This window comes from Daphnia carinata, chromosome 8, assembly GCF_022539665.2.
Source record: "Daphnia carinata strain CSIRO-1 chromosome 8, CSIRO_AGI_Dcar_HiC_V3, whole genome shotgun sequence".
NCBI lineage: Eukaryota > Metazoa > Arthropoda > Branchiopoda > Diplostraca > Daphniidae > Daphnia > Daphnia carinata.
The window spans coordinates 3,734,509-3,748,205 of NC_081338.1; the positions used below are offsets into that span (position 1 = coordinate 3,734,509).

At 42.2% G+C, this 13,697-nt stretch overlaps 1 protein-coding gene across 1 annotated transcript; it reads left to right on the forward strand.

Moving 5' to 3' along the window:
- Positions 1-270: 270 nt before the first annotated feature.
- On the forward strand, positions 271-12,234 carry LOC130703620 (uncharacterized). The gene is made up of 11 exons (XM_057525051.2): positions 271-562; positions 692-826; positions 5,865-6,013; positions 6,085-6,181; positions 6,526-6,758; positions 9,944-10,037; positions 10,200-10,302; positions 10,407-10,609; positions 10,813-11,057; positions 11,358-11,517; positions 11,631-12,234. Exons 2-11 carry the CDS (start codon positions 733-735, stop codon positions 11,795-11,797), a joined length of 1,545 nt encoding a protein of 514 aa, XP_057381034.1. The 5' UTR covers positions 271-562; positions 692-732; the 3' UTR covers positions 11,798-12,234.
- The last annotated feature ends 1,463 nt before the right edge of the window (positions 12,235-13,697 follow it).

Sequence of the window (13,697 nt, forward strand, 5' to 3'; positions counted from 1 at the left end):
CTGGATGTAGAAGGGATCTCCTCCGTTGCCGTGCCGTCTGGTCTGTTGGACGAGTGCCGAAGGAAGAAAACAAACGACAGGAAAGAAAGAGAAAGGGAAGAAGAGGAATCGAGTGAAACGAAGGGAGAATGAGAGAAGGAAACAAGTAAAGGGACCCACGAATGAAAATAGAAGCGGCACGAAGAAAGAAACAAAACGAAAAACATAACACGCGCTACCAATCGGTCGGATCTCGCCAGTCTTCCACTGACCGGCATCGCGTCCGCACCACGCACAACAGCGAGCCAAAAAAACTAAAGACGAGAACAACGCTAACAAATATTGTAGTTTCGTGTAATCCGAATTGTGCCGACTGTCGAATAACACACAAAATCGAAAGCGCATTTTGTTATTACTGGCCAAGGATAAAACGTCACGACAAAATTGAATTGGATTGAACCATCGTTCTGCCGTTCACCGTCCATCTTTTCAATTGTGAGCGCAGATATTGAAACAAAACCAACAAGTCAAGTGTCCAAGGCAATTGACTCATCATTTCATTGATTGCGACTTGTGGTTCAAGGTATAGCACGAGGATATCCAAAGGGAAACTCAGATCTTTTGATAGGATTTCGAAATTTTGTGATCGTTGTTCATTAAGAAAAAAAAATTCTGTAACCGGTTGTCATTGATTTTTTTTTTATTTGTGAAGATTACGAGCCTGTCAAGTTACGACACTCCATTCAATCAGCAATGGCTCAGCGCGACCGGATGATGACGACATACCTGAGATCAGCCATCACGGCAATGATGCTACTCCTTCTCACCTTCCCATCAATGCAAACAGGTAAAACAACCAATTATGTCACACAAGTCATCGTCGTTTCCGTCGTGATTTCATGTCGCTTTTGGCTCAAAACATAAAGGACAGAGAGGATATAATTAAGTGCGGCTTGGTTGAGTGACGTTGGCTACAATAAAAGTTGCCGAGTGTTTATTGGACTTCCCTCCTCTTGTGGGGGATCAAAGATCAGCACAATGAACCAACTCTGACGAGGAGAAATGTAGAAACGAAGAGGGAAATTCAACGATATTCCCGTCTACAACTGCATGTACTAGTTAAGAATTCAGCTTAAAGTTCATCAAATAACCAATACGAACAACATCCAAGGAGGTTAGGAAGGATTGGCTCATTGGGTTTGGCCACTTTCTACGGCACGTAGTCACATCGGCCAGTCAGCCAACATAAAAAATAAAGACGCTCTCTTAATCGTAAACGTGCAAAAAAGGTGCGTAATTTACGACGAACGTACCCTATTTGCTAGAAAAGGGCAAAACACCGACATTCGGCTTCAACACATCAACAAAGAGTCAGGAGATAAAAAAAAAAGCTTTTGCAAGAAGAAGCGCTGGAAACGTGAACACCTTCGGGACAGACATCATAACTTGCTTGCACACACACACTCACAGACACGCGATTATACGGTACATAGCAACTGGTAGAACACTTTTTTGTTTTATCTCTTTTTCGTGAATGATTAGTGCTCTTGCGATTTGACTGCCATCGATGACAAACGAAATAAACGAAGGCGTTCCGGAGACGAGGAACTCGCTTGAGTTCAACTATGTCTAAACGCAGTCCAATTTCCTTTAAAGATGAGAATGAGATCAGATTCGACGATAGTTTATGTACAGCAGACAAAACAACCTGTCCTAGGATAAATGAGATAACCCAAAATAAATTGGAAATGGAGACCCAAAAAAATAGGAAGAAACAAGAGGCAATCGAGCGGAGCGAATACGGTCTAAATATTTCTAGTTCTCCTTTATTTTTTTCTTTCTGTTTTGTAGACTGGCATCCATAAAACGAAAAAGGAATGCCTGTCTATCTTAATAACAGTCATCATCAATAGAAATAGTCGTATATTCTTGAAGGCCCTCTGGTCCTCTTGAGTTGGGAAAGGGTTTCCACCTTGTTCCCCTCACACCACACGACAACGGCACCTATCTCCTTCTCCTCTACATCCACGGAGGCATAGAAAATAAAAAGGGAAACGATAGAAGGTCAAAGGAGGGACGGGCTTATTTTTGCCTCGAGAGGGACAAGGAGGCGAGTCAGGCTTACCATGTGACCCTACACTTTGTTGTATGTGTACCAGGAGGTCCCGAAACTCTCCGCATGACTCCGACCGCCAGGGTCCATCAACTTGTAAATTGTTTAGTTTTTTTCTTTTTTTTCTATTTTTTGATGTTTTTCTACACCAGTAGTAGTAATGGTAATAGCGATTGTAACAGCAGACTGGTGTAGTACAAGCTAAGAATAGAAACAACTGAGAGACGAATGTGCGAGGGTTCGCCCTCTTTGCCATCTCCATTTCTTCCTCGTCTTCTTTGCTTCTACCCCTGGATGATTTCAAACGTCATTTGCTTAGTCAATGTGAGTTTGGTGGAGAGTAGACCGTCTATCATCACTGCCCGTCTTTGAACGCGATGTTGGTACCAGAATTTCGATCTCCTCAGCAAATCCGAAGGTTAGGAGACGGCCAAAAAAGGAAGGTCAATGGCAACAAAAAGAAACGCAGTCAATCGTTCGTTTTTACGTCCATGCCATGATGCAGTTTACGCAAGGAATGAGACATTAAAACTGACACAGCAGAATCAGCTTTGAATAATCAGAATCATTAACGAGCGATAATGAGCCGCCAATTTAGATACCACTACCTGTCCAATCAAATAGTTGATTTCGTATACAGTGTCCTCATCCACCCTTTTCCTTTTATTCATTATACGCTGCGCAAGTTAATGTTACAATTTTATATATTAATGATGGTTCTGTTCGTCAAATATGTAACCATCTTTCAGCTTTACTGGAGTTCTACGAGTTTTTGTGTAATGTGCCATATCGGGCGAGCAAATAATAGATGACGTGATTCCGTTTTACTCCAAAACTGTATACACTAACAGAAAAAGAATATTTTTATTCGGATCCAGCGTTCGAGTGTGGTAATAGAAGATGAAATTTCAGGGAAATCCAAATTAATAATTTGATGACGAAAAAATCGGGTAAAAAAAATAAGCCCGAGTATTTCGCTCATTTCATTTAATTTTTCAAAATGTAGATGGGGCTATAAATACGCATGATTACGATACGCGATTTAACGAGGATCACGAAAATCTATTATATTTGTGTGTAGCTCTTATAGTTTTTGAGTTATCCGGTGATATTAGTCTCAATATCACCGATATCAAATCGCAGAAATGGAAGTGAAATCAAAGCCAAAACACACACGCTTATAACACTGTGTGTACACATGGTTGGAAACTGTATAGGAATCTGACAATTGATCGCCCAAAATTAAGCGATCAAACGATGCGAACGTTCAAAACAAATATGCACAGGAAGAAATGGAATATGGGACCGGATGCCGGCAGAAATGCGAGCGCAGATGAGCAAGAGAAAGAAATACGAGCCCAACACTACGTAGCGCTGTTTTAACGTTTTCAAATCAAAATCATCACCAGATTTAATACCATCAAAAATGACTACTCGAATGACAAAAGAGCTAGTTGGCTTGCCCTTGTGAAGCCAGCAGTTTTTAGCAGCACACAGTTACGTTACGTTTGTCTCTGAAGGTATTCATTCGGGTAAAAAAACATGAACGAAATTAAACGTGGGACAGTAGAGAATCAAAAGAGGTAGGAGGCGGGCCAATGATGGCACCTATCAGCAGTTTCTCATTTGTTTTGCTCTTCATTTCTCTTGGCCGCCGGCTGTGGACCTGACGCTGGATAGTATCACGCTGCGCAAAACAAATTGAGGCATGACAGGAAGAAAAAAGAATGAAGTGAAGAATGGTTTTGCTTGTTTGCGTTTAATTGCTGTTGGGCTTTTGCTTGGCCTTTGATTGAGTTGATTGAGTTTCAACCCGTTATTCCGTTAAGACAGCGGCACCCTCACGAAATCATGTCAATTTGTCTTGAAAGTGAATGAACAGGAAAAAAAAACTTTTGATAAATGGAATTGAAAACAGTTATTGTTGAAGAAATACCAACTTTGATTTCCCTCTTCTTAGAGTTGGCTTTGGGTAGCGCAAAACAAAAGGTTTGGCGAGGTCGTGAAACTGGGTTGATGCCGACTGCGTGAAAGCCGCAAGACAAGACAAAGGGAAAGATGCAACGAATCGCGTGCGGCTAAAAATAGAATTGGGCTGATCCGAAAGTCGATTCGGCGTTTTCATTTCAAAACGAATACCACATAGCTAAAAAAAAAAAATAAAAAAAAATAAAAATAAAATAAACTACGACCAGAGATCAACACATGAATTTTGAAAGCAAAAAACTAATCAACATTAACTAGACTTTGATGGTGGAAATTTGGCAGATTTTTAAAGGCAAAAAGCTGTTGGGTGAGTAAGAGGATTGCAGACTCAATTCTGAGAAAGAGCGCACTGCACAATCATCAGCCAATACAATACTGAGAATTCTCTATAAATAGACCGTTTTAAAAGTAGAAAAGCAAAGGGTGTGTTGCATAGATATTGCCATCATTCCGCAATTGAGCAGCAAGCCAGTGGGTGAGCCGAACACGCCCCGATGGATTATTTGGATACGAAAACAATCATCCATCATCATCCAGGGCGAGGCAATGGCTGAGGGTTACTGGATGCAGAGAACACGAGACAAGTCGACCACTTCAACGTTTGCAAAAGCCCAATAAACAAAAGAAGAGAATGCAAAAACAACTGAATGCATTACTACTAGGACTTGCAATCTATTATTAGACTGATAAGTTTACCGTATTTTTAATCCATTCAGTTGGCATAAAATGTTGTTTTGGTTCTGATCAAACAAGAACTGCGAATCGGTGCAGCACCTTCGGGGGACTAATTCGCAGAAGTCCAGCGATTCACGCTAACTGTATGGGCAGCGGTTTGTGCCTCTAGCAAGGCCATTTTTTTTTTACCTTTTTGTTTGTGCTGCGATGATTATTCAAGATCCTTCAGGTGTTGGCGCAAGTGTTTCCATTGTTTTAGCCCAGCTGATTTAATAAGATGGACTGCCAAGCAATAATGGCATGATACCACCAACGTGGTTTCAACTTTAGCAGTTGCTGGACTGCCTGGATCAGTAAAACCGGGGAAATCCCGTCTGATTCACGTGTGTTAAAAATTCATGTTCGTTGAATAGACTTACGTGATATGTCTTACGTCCTTGATTAATAGCTTTAATGTGGTGGAATCAAATGAGGTGGCATTTATAACTAATTGGTACATTTGAAACCTATATTGATTGATTACATATGCTGCCCTTTCACAATTAATGCTACAATCGTAGCTTCATCTAACGAAGTTCTCAACTTTTTTTTCTTGACGATACGTCTTTGCTTGACATGGAAACAATGAGCAACTGACATAATCCACAAATAGTTCCTACACCGTACCAGTGTTATTATTGGCTTTGTATTTTGTTCACCCAGGGTTATATATCCTGCGTAGGTAGACTAAGAAGGCTGTTGTCCTTTTCACAATCACCAACCCAACACCAGCCGCGAGCTAGACGCCAGAAAAGTACACACACAAACACACACAACACACACGCGTCTACAAGTATAAACAGAAGAATCGTGTTGTCGACCGGATCTGCATCGTCTGGTCCCGTCTGGGCTCGTCTATAAAGTGGCGTGACCACCCGTAATGTAACACGAGACATAAGGCATTGTGTGTTGCACAACAAGAGCACATTAGGGATTCTTTCGTCATCATTCATTAGACTAGAACTTGAACGTTTCAATTACTTCGTTCGAATCAATCGTTAATCATTCACTTCTCACATATAAATGGTAAATAATCAACGTGTTATACTCTCATGCATCGGAAAATGAATAGGGACGTCTTCGGGACTTGTTATGGCGGCTGATACCTCGGCAGGAACAACTTGCACTTTTACATCGAGGAATTATGCGGTCGGTGATGTCTGGTATCCGCGACTGGGTCAACGAGGAGCCCTTCATTGCGTCGCTTGCATTTGCCAAGAGGTAAAGTCATATACAGTTGACGAATAGCCGAGGGTTTTTAGCTGATTTTCTGTGCATTTGCTTTAAAACAGGGTGGTAAAATCAACTGCACCATCCACGAATGCGGTGGAGAGGAGTGCACCTCGCCGGATTCTGCCGCCACTAACGAATGCTGCATTCACTGCGCAAGTAAGTGACTGGTTACTCAATGGGCGATAGGTGGGAACCAATTAGAATATTCACGCATTGCTTTTATGTTTGCTAAATTGCGAGAGAAAAAAACGAAAAAGAAAGAGATAAAGACCCAACTGACAAGTGAAGAGCCTTGAATTTGTTACGACTCATTTGCATCACAACCAGACGATGTCCAGAACGTAGATCCCCCTTGTCTTCATTTCAATACAGATTTTGGAGTTGTTGCTTTGGGTTGTTCATACCGGGCACCATAAGGCGTCATTAAAGCAGATCGTGCAAATCTAATGATTACGTTGAATTTCCTATTTTTCCGCATTCGCTTTCGGTTGGTGATGAAGAAGAGGCAAAATCATCGACTTTGATGGCTGCATCAACACGTCCTGCCTCTCTCTATCCGGATGAAATACCAGTCTCTTCGTTTTCCTCTTCGGATCTGAGTGGCAGTTCGACGTCACCTGGCGTCACCTGCTTGCACAATGGCAACGTTTACCGTCACAAGGAGCGTTTCACGTCGACCAGCATCGGCCTCAAACCGGAACATCCCAACCAATGCGTTCAATGCTCCTGCGAGGTCAGTCATTCCTCCTTTCCTATACTAATCGTTACAAAAAAGCACGATGCATCCGTCCATATTTTGAATATCAATTCACAATTTGGCCTGTCGTTATTTGAGTCTAAATCATGGGCTGACAGGGATTGTCGGGTTCCGCCATCTCGCATTGTCCCCCGTCAGATCCAATAGGCAACCCTATCACTTTTCGTCGGTGAGCCATTGAGCAAAAACTGAATTAGAAAGATGTCTTATCTGAGCAAAATAATCCAGAGAAAAAAACAAGAGACGTAGAGTTTGGAATGTTGAAACGGCGGGTGATGAAGAATGGGTTCGAATGATGCCATTGATCGAATGTTGTTGAGCGTGGCTGGTGCATTTCTTTCACCGCTGCTGGATTAAGGTAATCGGCTGTCGGCTTGGAATGTGATATCGACGACGTTGAGCAATGGAGAGAAAACGAGTCGATTGAGTAAAGGAATTTTCTCTTTTTCCCCTTTGTTTTCCTTTGGTCTCCATTTATTTCTCTGTTTTGTTTTTGATGACGTTGTGGAATGTCAGTGGACGAGCAGCGACCGGTCGCATCATCCACTGACCCACTCGATTTCTGTTGTGTCTCGATCGATGTCGTGCAGTGGCAACATCGTAGCTGGCGTGGCGGACGCTTCCTTCCAGTGGTAGGGATGCGTACAAAAGAGCAGCAGCAGTCGTCCATCGTCCACCATTGCATTAGCATATTATTGTACACCACCTTGCCGCCGCCTGTCTTCGCTGCCGTTGCCGTTCCTCTTCGCCCGTTGGCCGCGTCCCATTTGTTGTGCACATTTCGCCTTTCGCTGCATCGCCCATTTCAGCAGCAGTGCAGCCCGTCCCGCATGCGTTCCCGAAACAAAAACGAAACGGAATGACAACGAAAAGATGCGCGCCCATCGTGCGTGGAATATTTAATGATGTCTCCTTTTTCTTGGACGTTTCTCTCGCAGCCTCTTGCGATAGAGTTCATATTTCTTTTTCTTCTGTTTCTTCACCGTCACGAAGCGCCATCTCCGCAATGTTTTCGAATCGCTAAAGGCTCACTGTCGAGCCTTTCTTTCGTTCCATTTCCCTTTTACTCCATTCCACGTTCCATTCGATATGTACGGCTGTGATGGCCAGTTTCACGTTGCGTGAAATTCCTCGCGCGCTACGTTTTCCTCTAAATAGAAAAAGGCGAGCACGACCCATAAAGCGAATTGCACCTTTCACTGTGGCAAACCAGGTTGCCCAAACGATTTATTTATTGGAGTTTCTCTTTGACGTCATCTCTTATGGTAGGTCGTAGCAAAAAACCGTAACTCGAGTTGGCATGGCAGCAAAACTCAATCATAGGAAATGAATAATAGAGGGGTCAGCTTTGGAACAAATCAACAAATACTTTTACAGACGAGTCGCGTGAAAACAGTTTTGAAAACTGACGATAGTGAAGGCCAGACCAAGAATGCCCACGATGAGGCCATCAACCGAAAGGCTAAAGGAGCGAGACAAGAACGCGCTTCGCAGGCAGAATGCGCATGACAGTAATGGAGGCCACATCTAAAGAAGGAAAGAAATTAAAAAAGAAAAGAAAAAAAGGCAAAGCTGAAAAGAAACTGAATCTAGAAAATGAGAAAAAGGCTCAACAAATTTTCATCCGTCTATTTTGATACTTCGTCTTTAAAAAAGAAGAAAAGAAAGCAGCGCATTTGCATGACATCTCCATAATTTTCAATTCTTGAAACACCCGCGTGTCCTACTGGCTCGGTCGACGAATCCCCGTTCGATATTTATAGAAATAAACATATTCATACTTACGTAAAAACATCACGCCCTGCTGTTGTTGTCGTTGTTGCCTTGCGCCTCTCGGTTGTTGCTGCACAGTCATAGAAATTCTGATTGTTTTTATTGTTATTATCAGACGGCCCGATCATAAACCAAGTCTTTATTCATAAGTATCCGCATTGCGCGGCTTGACGTTCCTCGCGTCTCAGTCAAACGAAACGATGGAATCCCGAAGAATGTCCGCTATGGCGAGTTTCACTGAGAAAACAAGCCCTAAATCCTCAGCAAAGCGGATGCTAAAGAATAATTTGGAATCCACGAAGGAAATACAATGAAACAAACCAAACTATTATACTTCCTACGTTCCAAATAAGAAGATCATCTATGGCACATGAAGTTTTGCTCACGTTGACTGTGTTCCTTTTGTTTTACCTTCAGCCGTGTAACGAATTCTTTCTTGCTCTCTCTCACTCCGACATTGAAGTGCTGACTCGAAATCTAAAAATAGACGTGGAATATTATGAGAGCGACGGACAAGCGAAGATCAGACACGGAGGAAGTGGGTGCTTGTCTGCATCTTGATAACAAAAGAGAGGTCAAGTTTGCAGGGAGTGGCTCTTTAGGGGAAAGAGGCACGGCCCTCTACATCTGCCCAATAATATCGTATGGGTTAAATGTCTACGTGAGCTCGTGCTTTGGCTTTTACGAGTTACATGGTCGCTGGGCAACAGAACCAGTGCCAACAAACAAAAGAAACCAGACCACACCAGTTTGCTCATCAATTGGACGGGCACTGCTTTCAAAAAAGCTTCAGAAATCGTGTCTGGGAAACGCGCTTCATGTTGTTTCGCGGCGATGAAACTCGATAGGCTCGTAAATATGCAAATCCAGTCGAGAGGAGGAAAGGAGACAAACGGAATGAGAAAGAGAGGAGAGAGAAGAGAGAAAAGCCGTTCGAAAAGGATGGAGCGGGAATACTGAAAGCAAGTCTACCATATCGTTTGTGGGGCGGTAAATCACGCGTAATGATGAAACGATTCCCAAGTTGCTGACGGCGTTCGTCACTTTATTTTCTTTGACTTGCGTTGGTTTTCGTTTTCCTCTTTTACGCTGTTCTTCTTTCTTCCTGTCCATCGTAAGTCGCTTTTCCCTATTGCCTCAAACAGGGCAACGTTCTGTTTTTCGCAATGTAAATCAAGAAGCCAGACTATAGGTTTTCTTCCAGCTTATTCAGTTCAATTGAATTATGCATTTTCAAAAATTCATTGACTTACCTAATCGGATACAATTCTTTTTTCTTTTGTCTCATCTTCTCTGTGTGAATGCTAATCACGGTCTACGTCACGGGACGCTTCCACACCTGCAATCAACCAAATGGCCAACAACGAACAACGAAAATGACGCAACAGGGCGGAATGGTGATGTGCCAACTCAAAGATTGCCCTAAAGCCGACTGTGAAAAGCCGATCCGGACCAAAGACGATTGCTGCCCTGTCTGTCCAGGTGAAAAACGTTAAACCTTTTTCATTCGATTTCAACCTACCCACTAATTGAGCGTTAGTTGCGGTTAGTTGAGGACTACAAATAAATGTTTAATATTTTTCAATTCATTTCAATAGTTTCTTAGTCTATTATTCCTCTCTGAATTTGAATGTGTTGTATTAGATCCAGCTGGTAGAGTGGACGAAATGGACAATTCCCCCGTTATTATTCAACAGCAGACGGATGGAGCAAGCGGGAAAATGGAAGATTGTATCTCCGGTGGCCGGTAAAGAATCGCATCCTTATCAATAATAGAACTTTACCGTTGTCAATGCTTACGTTGGTCATTAAGTGAGGCTCATCGCCCTGTTATCCCTTTCTTGTTTGAAGATATTACCTGCACGGGACAACTTGGCATCCGGTGATGGGTCCATTTGGACCAATGGACTGCGTCAACTGCCAATGCAGATCCGGTCGGATCGAGTGCCAACGTCTGGAATGTCCCAGCCGGCCGGCACTCAACTGCGAAAGACCAGTCAAAGTGGCCGGCCGCTGCTGCCCGGTCTGTCCGCTCATTGAAGGAGACATTCAAGGTATACGTCTAGATTGCTTTTCTTTTGTAAAGGAATGTGTCATTTTTCATAATAATCTATTCGCCAATAAAAGAGACATAAACTGGCTGTCTTGTAAACATTGGCCAAATGGTTCTTTTCCGGCTCATTGTTTCTTCCGTGTTTTTTTTTTTTTCGCGTCTCGGTTTCATCGTGTTTGACGTCTGTGTTTGTTCTGCCAAAAGGCCCCGTGACGCCTTTGCTCTCGTCTTCGCCCATCACTGGGACGCGGTCCAACATTCAAGGAACATCTGGAATTGACAGTAGCAGCAAAATCAGGACATCTAATCGACCTTTGCTGCCCAGTTCCTCGTCTTCGCTCATCAAGTCCTCCACCCATCATGCCAACTTTACGCTGTGCTTGCCCAAAGAATACGACGTCGTTGTCTACCGCGCACAAGGAGGCGGCAATGCTTCTGAATTCATTCAGGTAATAAAACGAGTCACTCGACTTTGGAACATTTGCTTGCGTTGGGTTGCTATCTGTCGTCTGTTGTCATTGCCTGGTCGCTGCTCTTTGTATCAGGCGACATAAACAATGTAGCGTGACTGCCGTCACGATTTTCATCCTATTCCCGAAGTTGTGCTTCATCTGCATACTGGCACAACAACCACAGAATGGTTTGGGGGGTTTCTCACATTCAACACACGAGAAAATGAAAGAGACCGAGGCAATTGTGTACCCAATGTGATCGATAATCTATGATTTGTGTTTATTGGCAATGCCCAGTACATCTTCCAGCAAGTGGTCAACGGCTATGCCATTGAACACCATCTATGGATGCTACAGCCCACGGTGACAACTTACAAAGTCCAAGATCTGACCAAGGACCAGTCTGAGGCTCTACGTCAACGTTTTCGCTTCGTCCTTCTTGGTGCCACAGCAAAAAGTAAGCACTCGTCGACAATTACTTTACACTACACTCACATGGACAGTTTTCAACGACGTCACTAATCTCACGTACTTGAATGCCATTGTTTTTCTCTTTGCGTTGTCCCACAGAACATGTCAAACGATTCACCAAGCGCGAGAAGAAATTGAAACCAAAGTGTTTGCCGAACTCCGGTTGCCCAAAGAAGATCCGTCGTCTTGAACGGAACCTCGTTCTCCAGGAAGTCACCAGCCGCAGAGCGTGTTTACCAATCGAAGTGGAAGCCAACACTCGCTGAATACTCATCGTTAACCTCGTTTCATTTCGGGTCGTCGTATATCGCGATTCGAATGCACTCATACGAACTTCCAACGACTTGCAATGGCAACTGAAATGCAATCCAAAAACAAAACGCGGCTCTCTGTTACTGAAATTTCAGTTGTACGATCGCAATGCATTGGCCGTTCCATCTTCTCTAGAAATCAAATGATCTTTAACGACATTTTATGCGACAATAAGCAAACTATTTATCTTAACTGTCTGGTACATTCTTTTTGTCTTGTTAACTGTATATGATTTTTAAAAATATTTGGATGGAAGTCGTGCAAGGCTCATGTGTGCCTGACATAGTAACCTGGTATAAGTGATATCATCCCCTCCACTCTCTTCTGCCTGTCATTTTGCTTACTTCATTCTTTTTTTACCAATATCGCTACATATATTCGTTTAAAAATAGCTCCCTTCTCCTAATTCCTACTGTACAACTGGCGATCAAAGGCGTTAAGGTTGATTATCGAATGCGATCAAATCAACACACAAAAAGCATAGTATTGACGCACCAATCACAACTGTCTTAGTTTTAAATTTTCAAATTTCATTTAGCCGAAAGAATGACTCAGTGGACGTACGTAGCAAGTTTTGTTTCATGTATCCGCGTTACGTTGTTTATCGGTTTTCAATCAGTAGCCATTATAAGGTGTTACACTATCACCACTTCCGTGCTGGACACGAATCATTGCGGTTTTTTCATCCATTATTTTCATCGTTGTCCGTCTCCGAAATTTTTTTACTTTTGACGACAGTTTAATGACGGAAGTATGATGGAGTTTTGTTGATCAAACGCCATCCAACAATCACAAAACGTGACAAAAATGGAGTTGAACTACAGTCAATGATTTATTGGAGAATAAGTAACACAAATTTGTGCCCTCGAGTACATTGTGAATGAGGCGTATCTAATAGGCTAACAGGACGAACACAAAGCTAATCACTTATTGTTTTTGATTTGCTAATAACACATTAAATAGACGCAACACAGACGTTGATAGTTGCTGTTTCGTCATACTCCGGTTTTTTCATACCCATTTTCTCTATGGCTTGCTTTTAAAATCTTTGTTAAGTACAGTCTCGATTGTATTTTCAACAGTTTGTAACGATAACCTATTCGTCAAATTGCATCAATGTCGCCCATCCCTTACCTGTTGCTGATGTTATTGCAACTGTCCGTTTCTGTCAATACCTTTGATCCCAGAAGAAACCCATCTGAATTACTTGCGCCACCGTAAATTCTGTATCAAATGTTCAATTGTTTTTACTTTTCTCGTTGTATTGTATGTTACCTTGGGTTTCCCCATTTCTTTTCTTTTTTTTTTGAAAAAAATGTTAAACATAAATTTAAATAGAAATGAGTTGAAACAAAAAACAAAGACGAAAGAAACTGGTACTGGTGACTAGTCTAATTAAGTGCATGCAGTTCCATTTGCATTTTTCTTAAACTGAGAATTTGCATATGCTAACCCATTTGCTACCTGTTGAAAAGAGGCGAAATCAAATACCATTCAGTTGCCGAAACAAAGCTGTATGCCTGTATGCTCCTTTTGTTGTTATCTTTGATGATAACAAAAGTCCATTTCATGTTTTACTATTGCTTTTGCTGGGGAAATTGTTCTACGTTTAATTTGTGTTCGTCATTTTTGTTGTTGGGTTTTTTTCTTTTAGAAATCAAGCTTTCGAAAGATGTGTTTGTCAACTTGGAATATACCGTCATTTGCACACTGTATGAAATCGCGAAAAACTCTACACTTTAACAATGAAACACATGAAAAATGTACCCTCCAAAATTCTTGGTATGTGCTAATTGGAAGCCGATTAAATGTAACATAAAATGTACAGACGATCAAACAAGGAAAACGAAACGC

Excerpts from the sequence above, each read along its gene's own strand:
- LOC130703620 (XM_057525051.2), top strand. The coding sequence starts at position 733 with ATGGCTCAGCGCGACCGGATGATGACGACATACCTGAGATCAGCCATC. Across the intron at positions 10,303-10,406 it reads GATTGTATCTCCGGTGGCCG|ATATTACCTGCACGGGACAA; the intron begins GTAAAGAATCGC and ends TCTTGTTTGAAG. Across the intron at positions 10,610-10,812 it reads CATTGAAGGAGACATTCAAG|GCCCCGTGACGCCTTTGCTC; the intron begins GTATACGTCTAG and ends TTCTGCCAAAAG.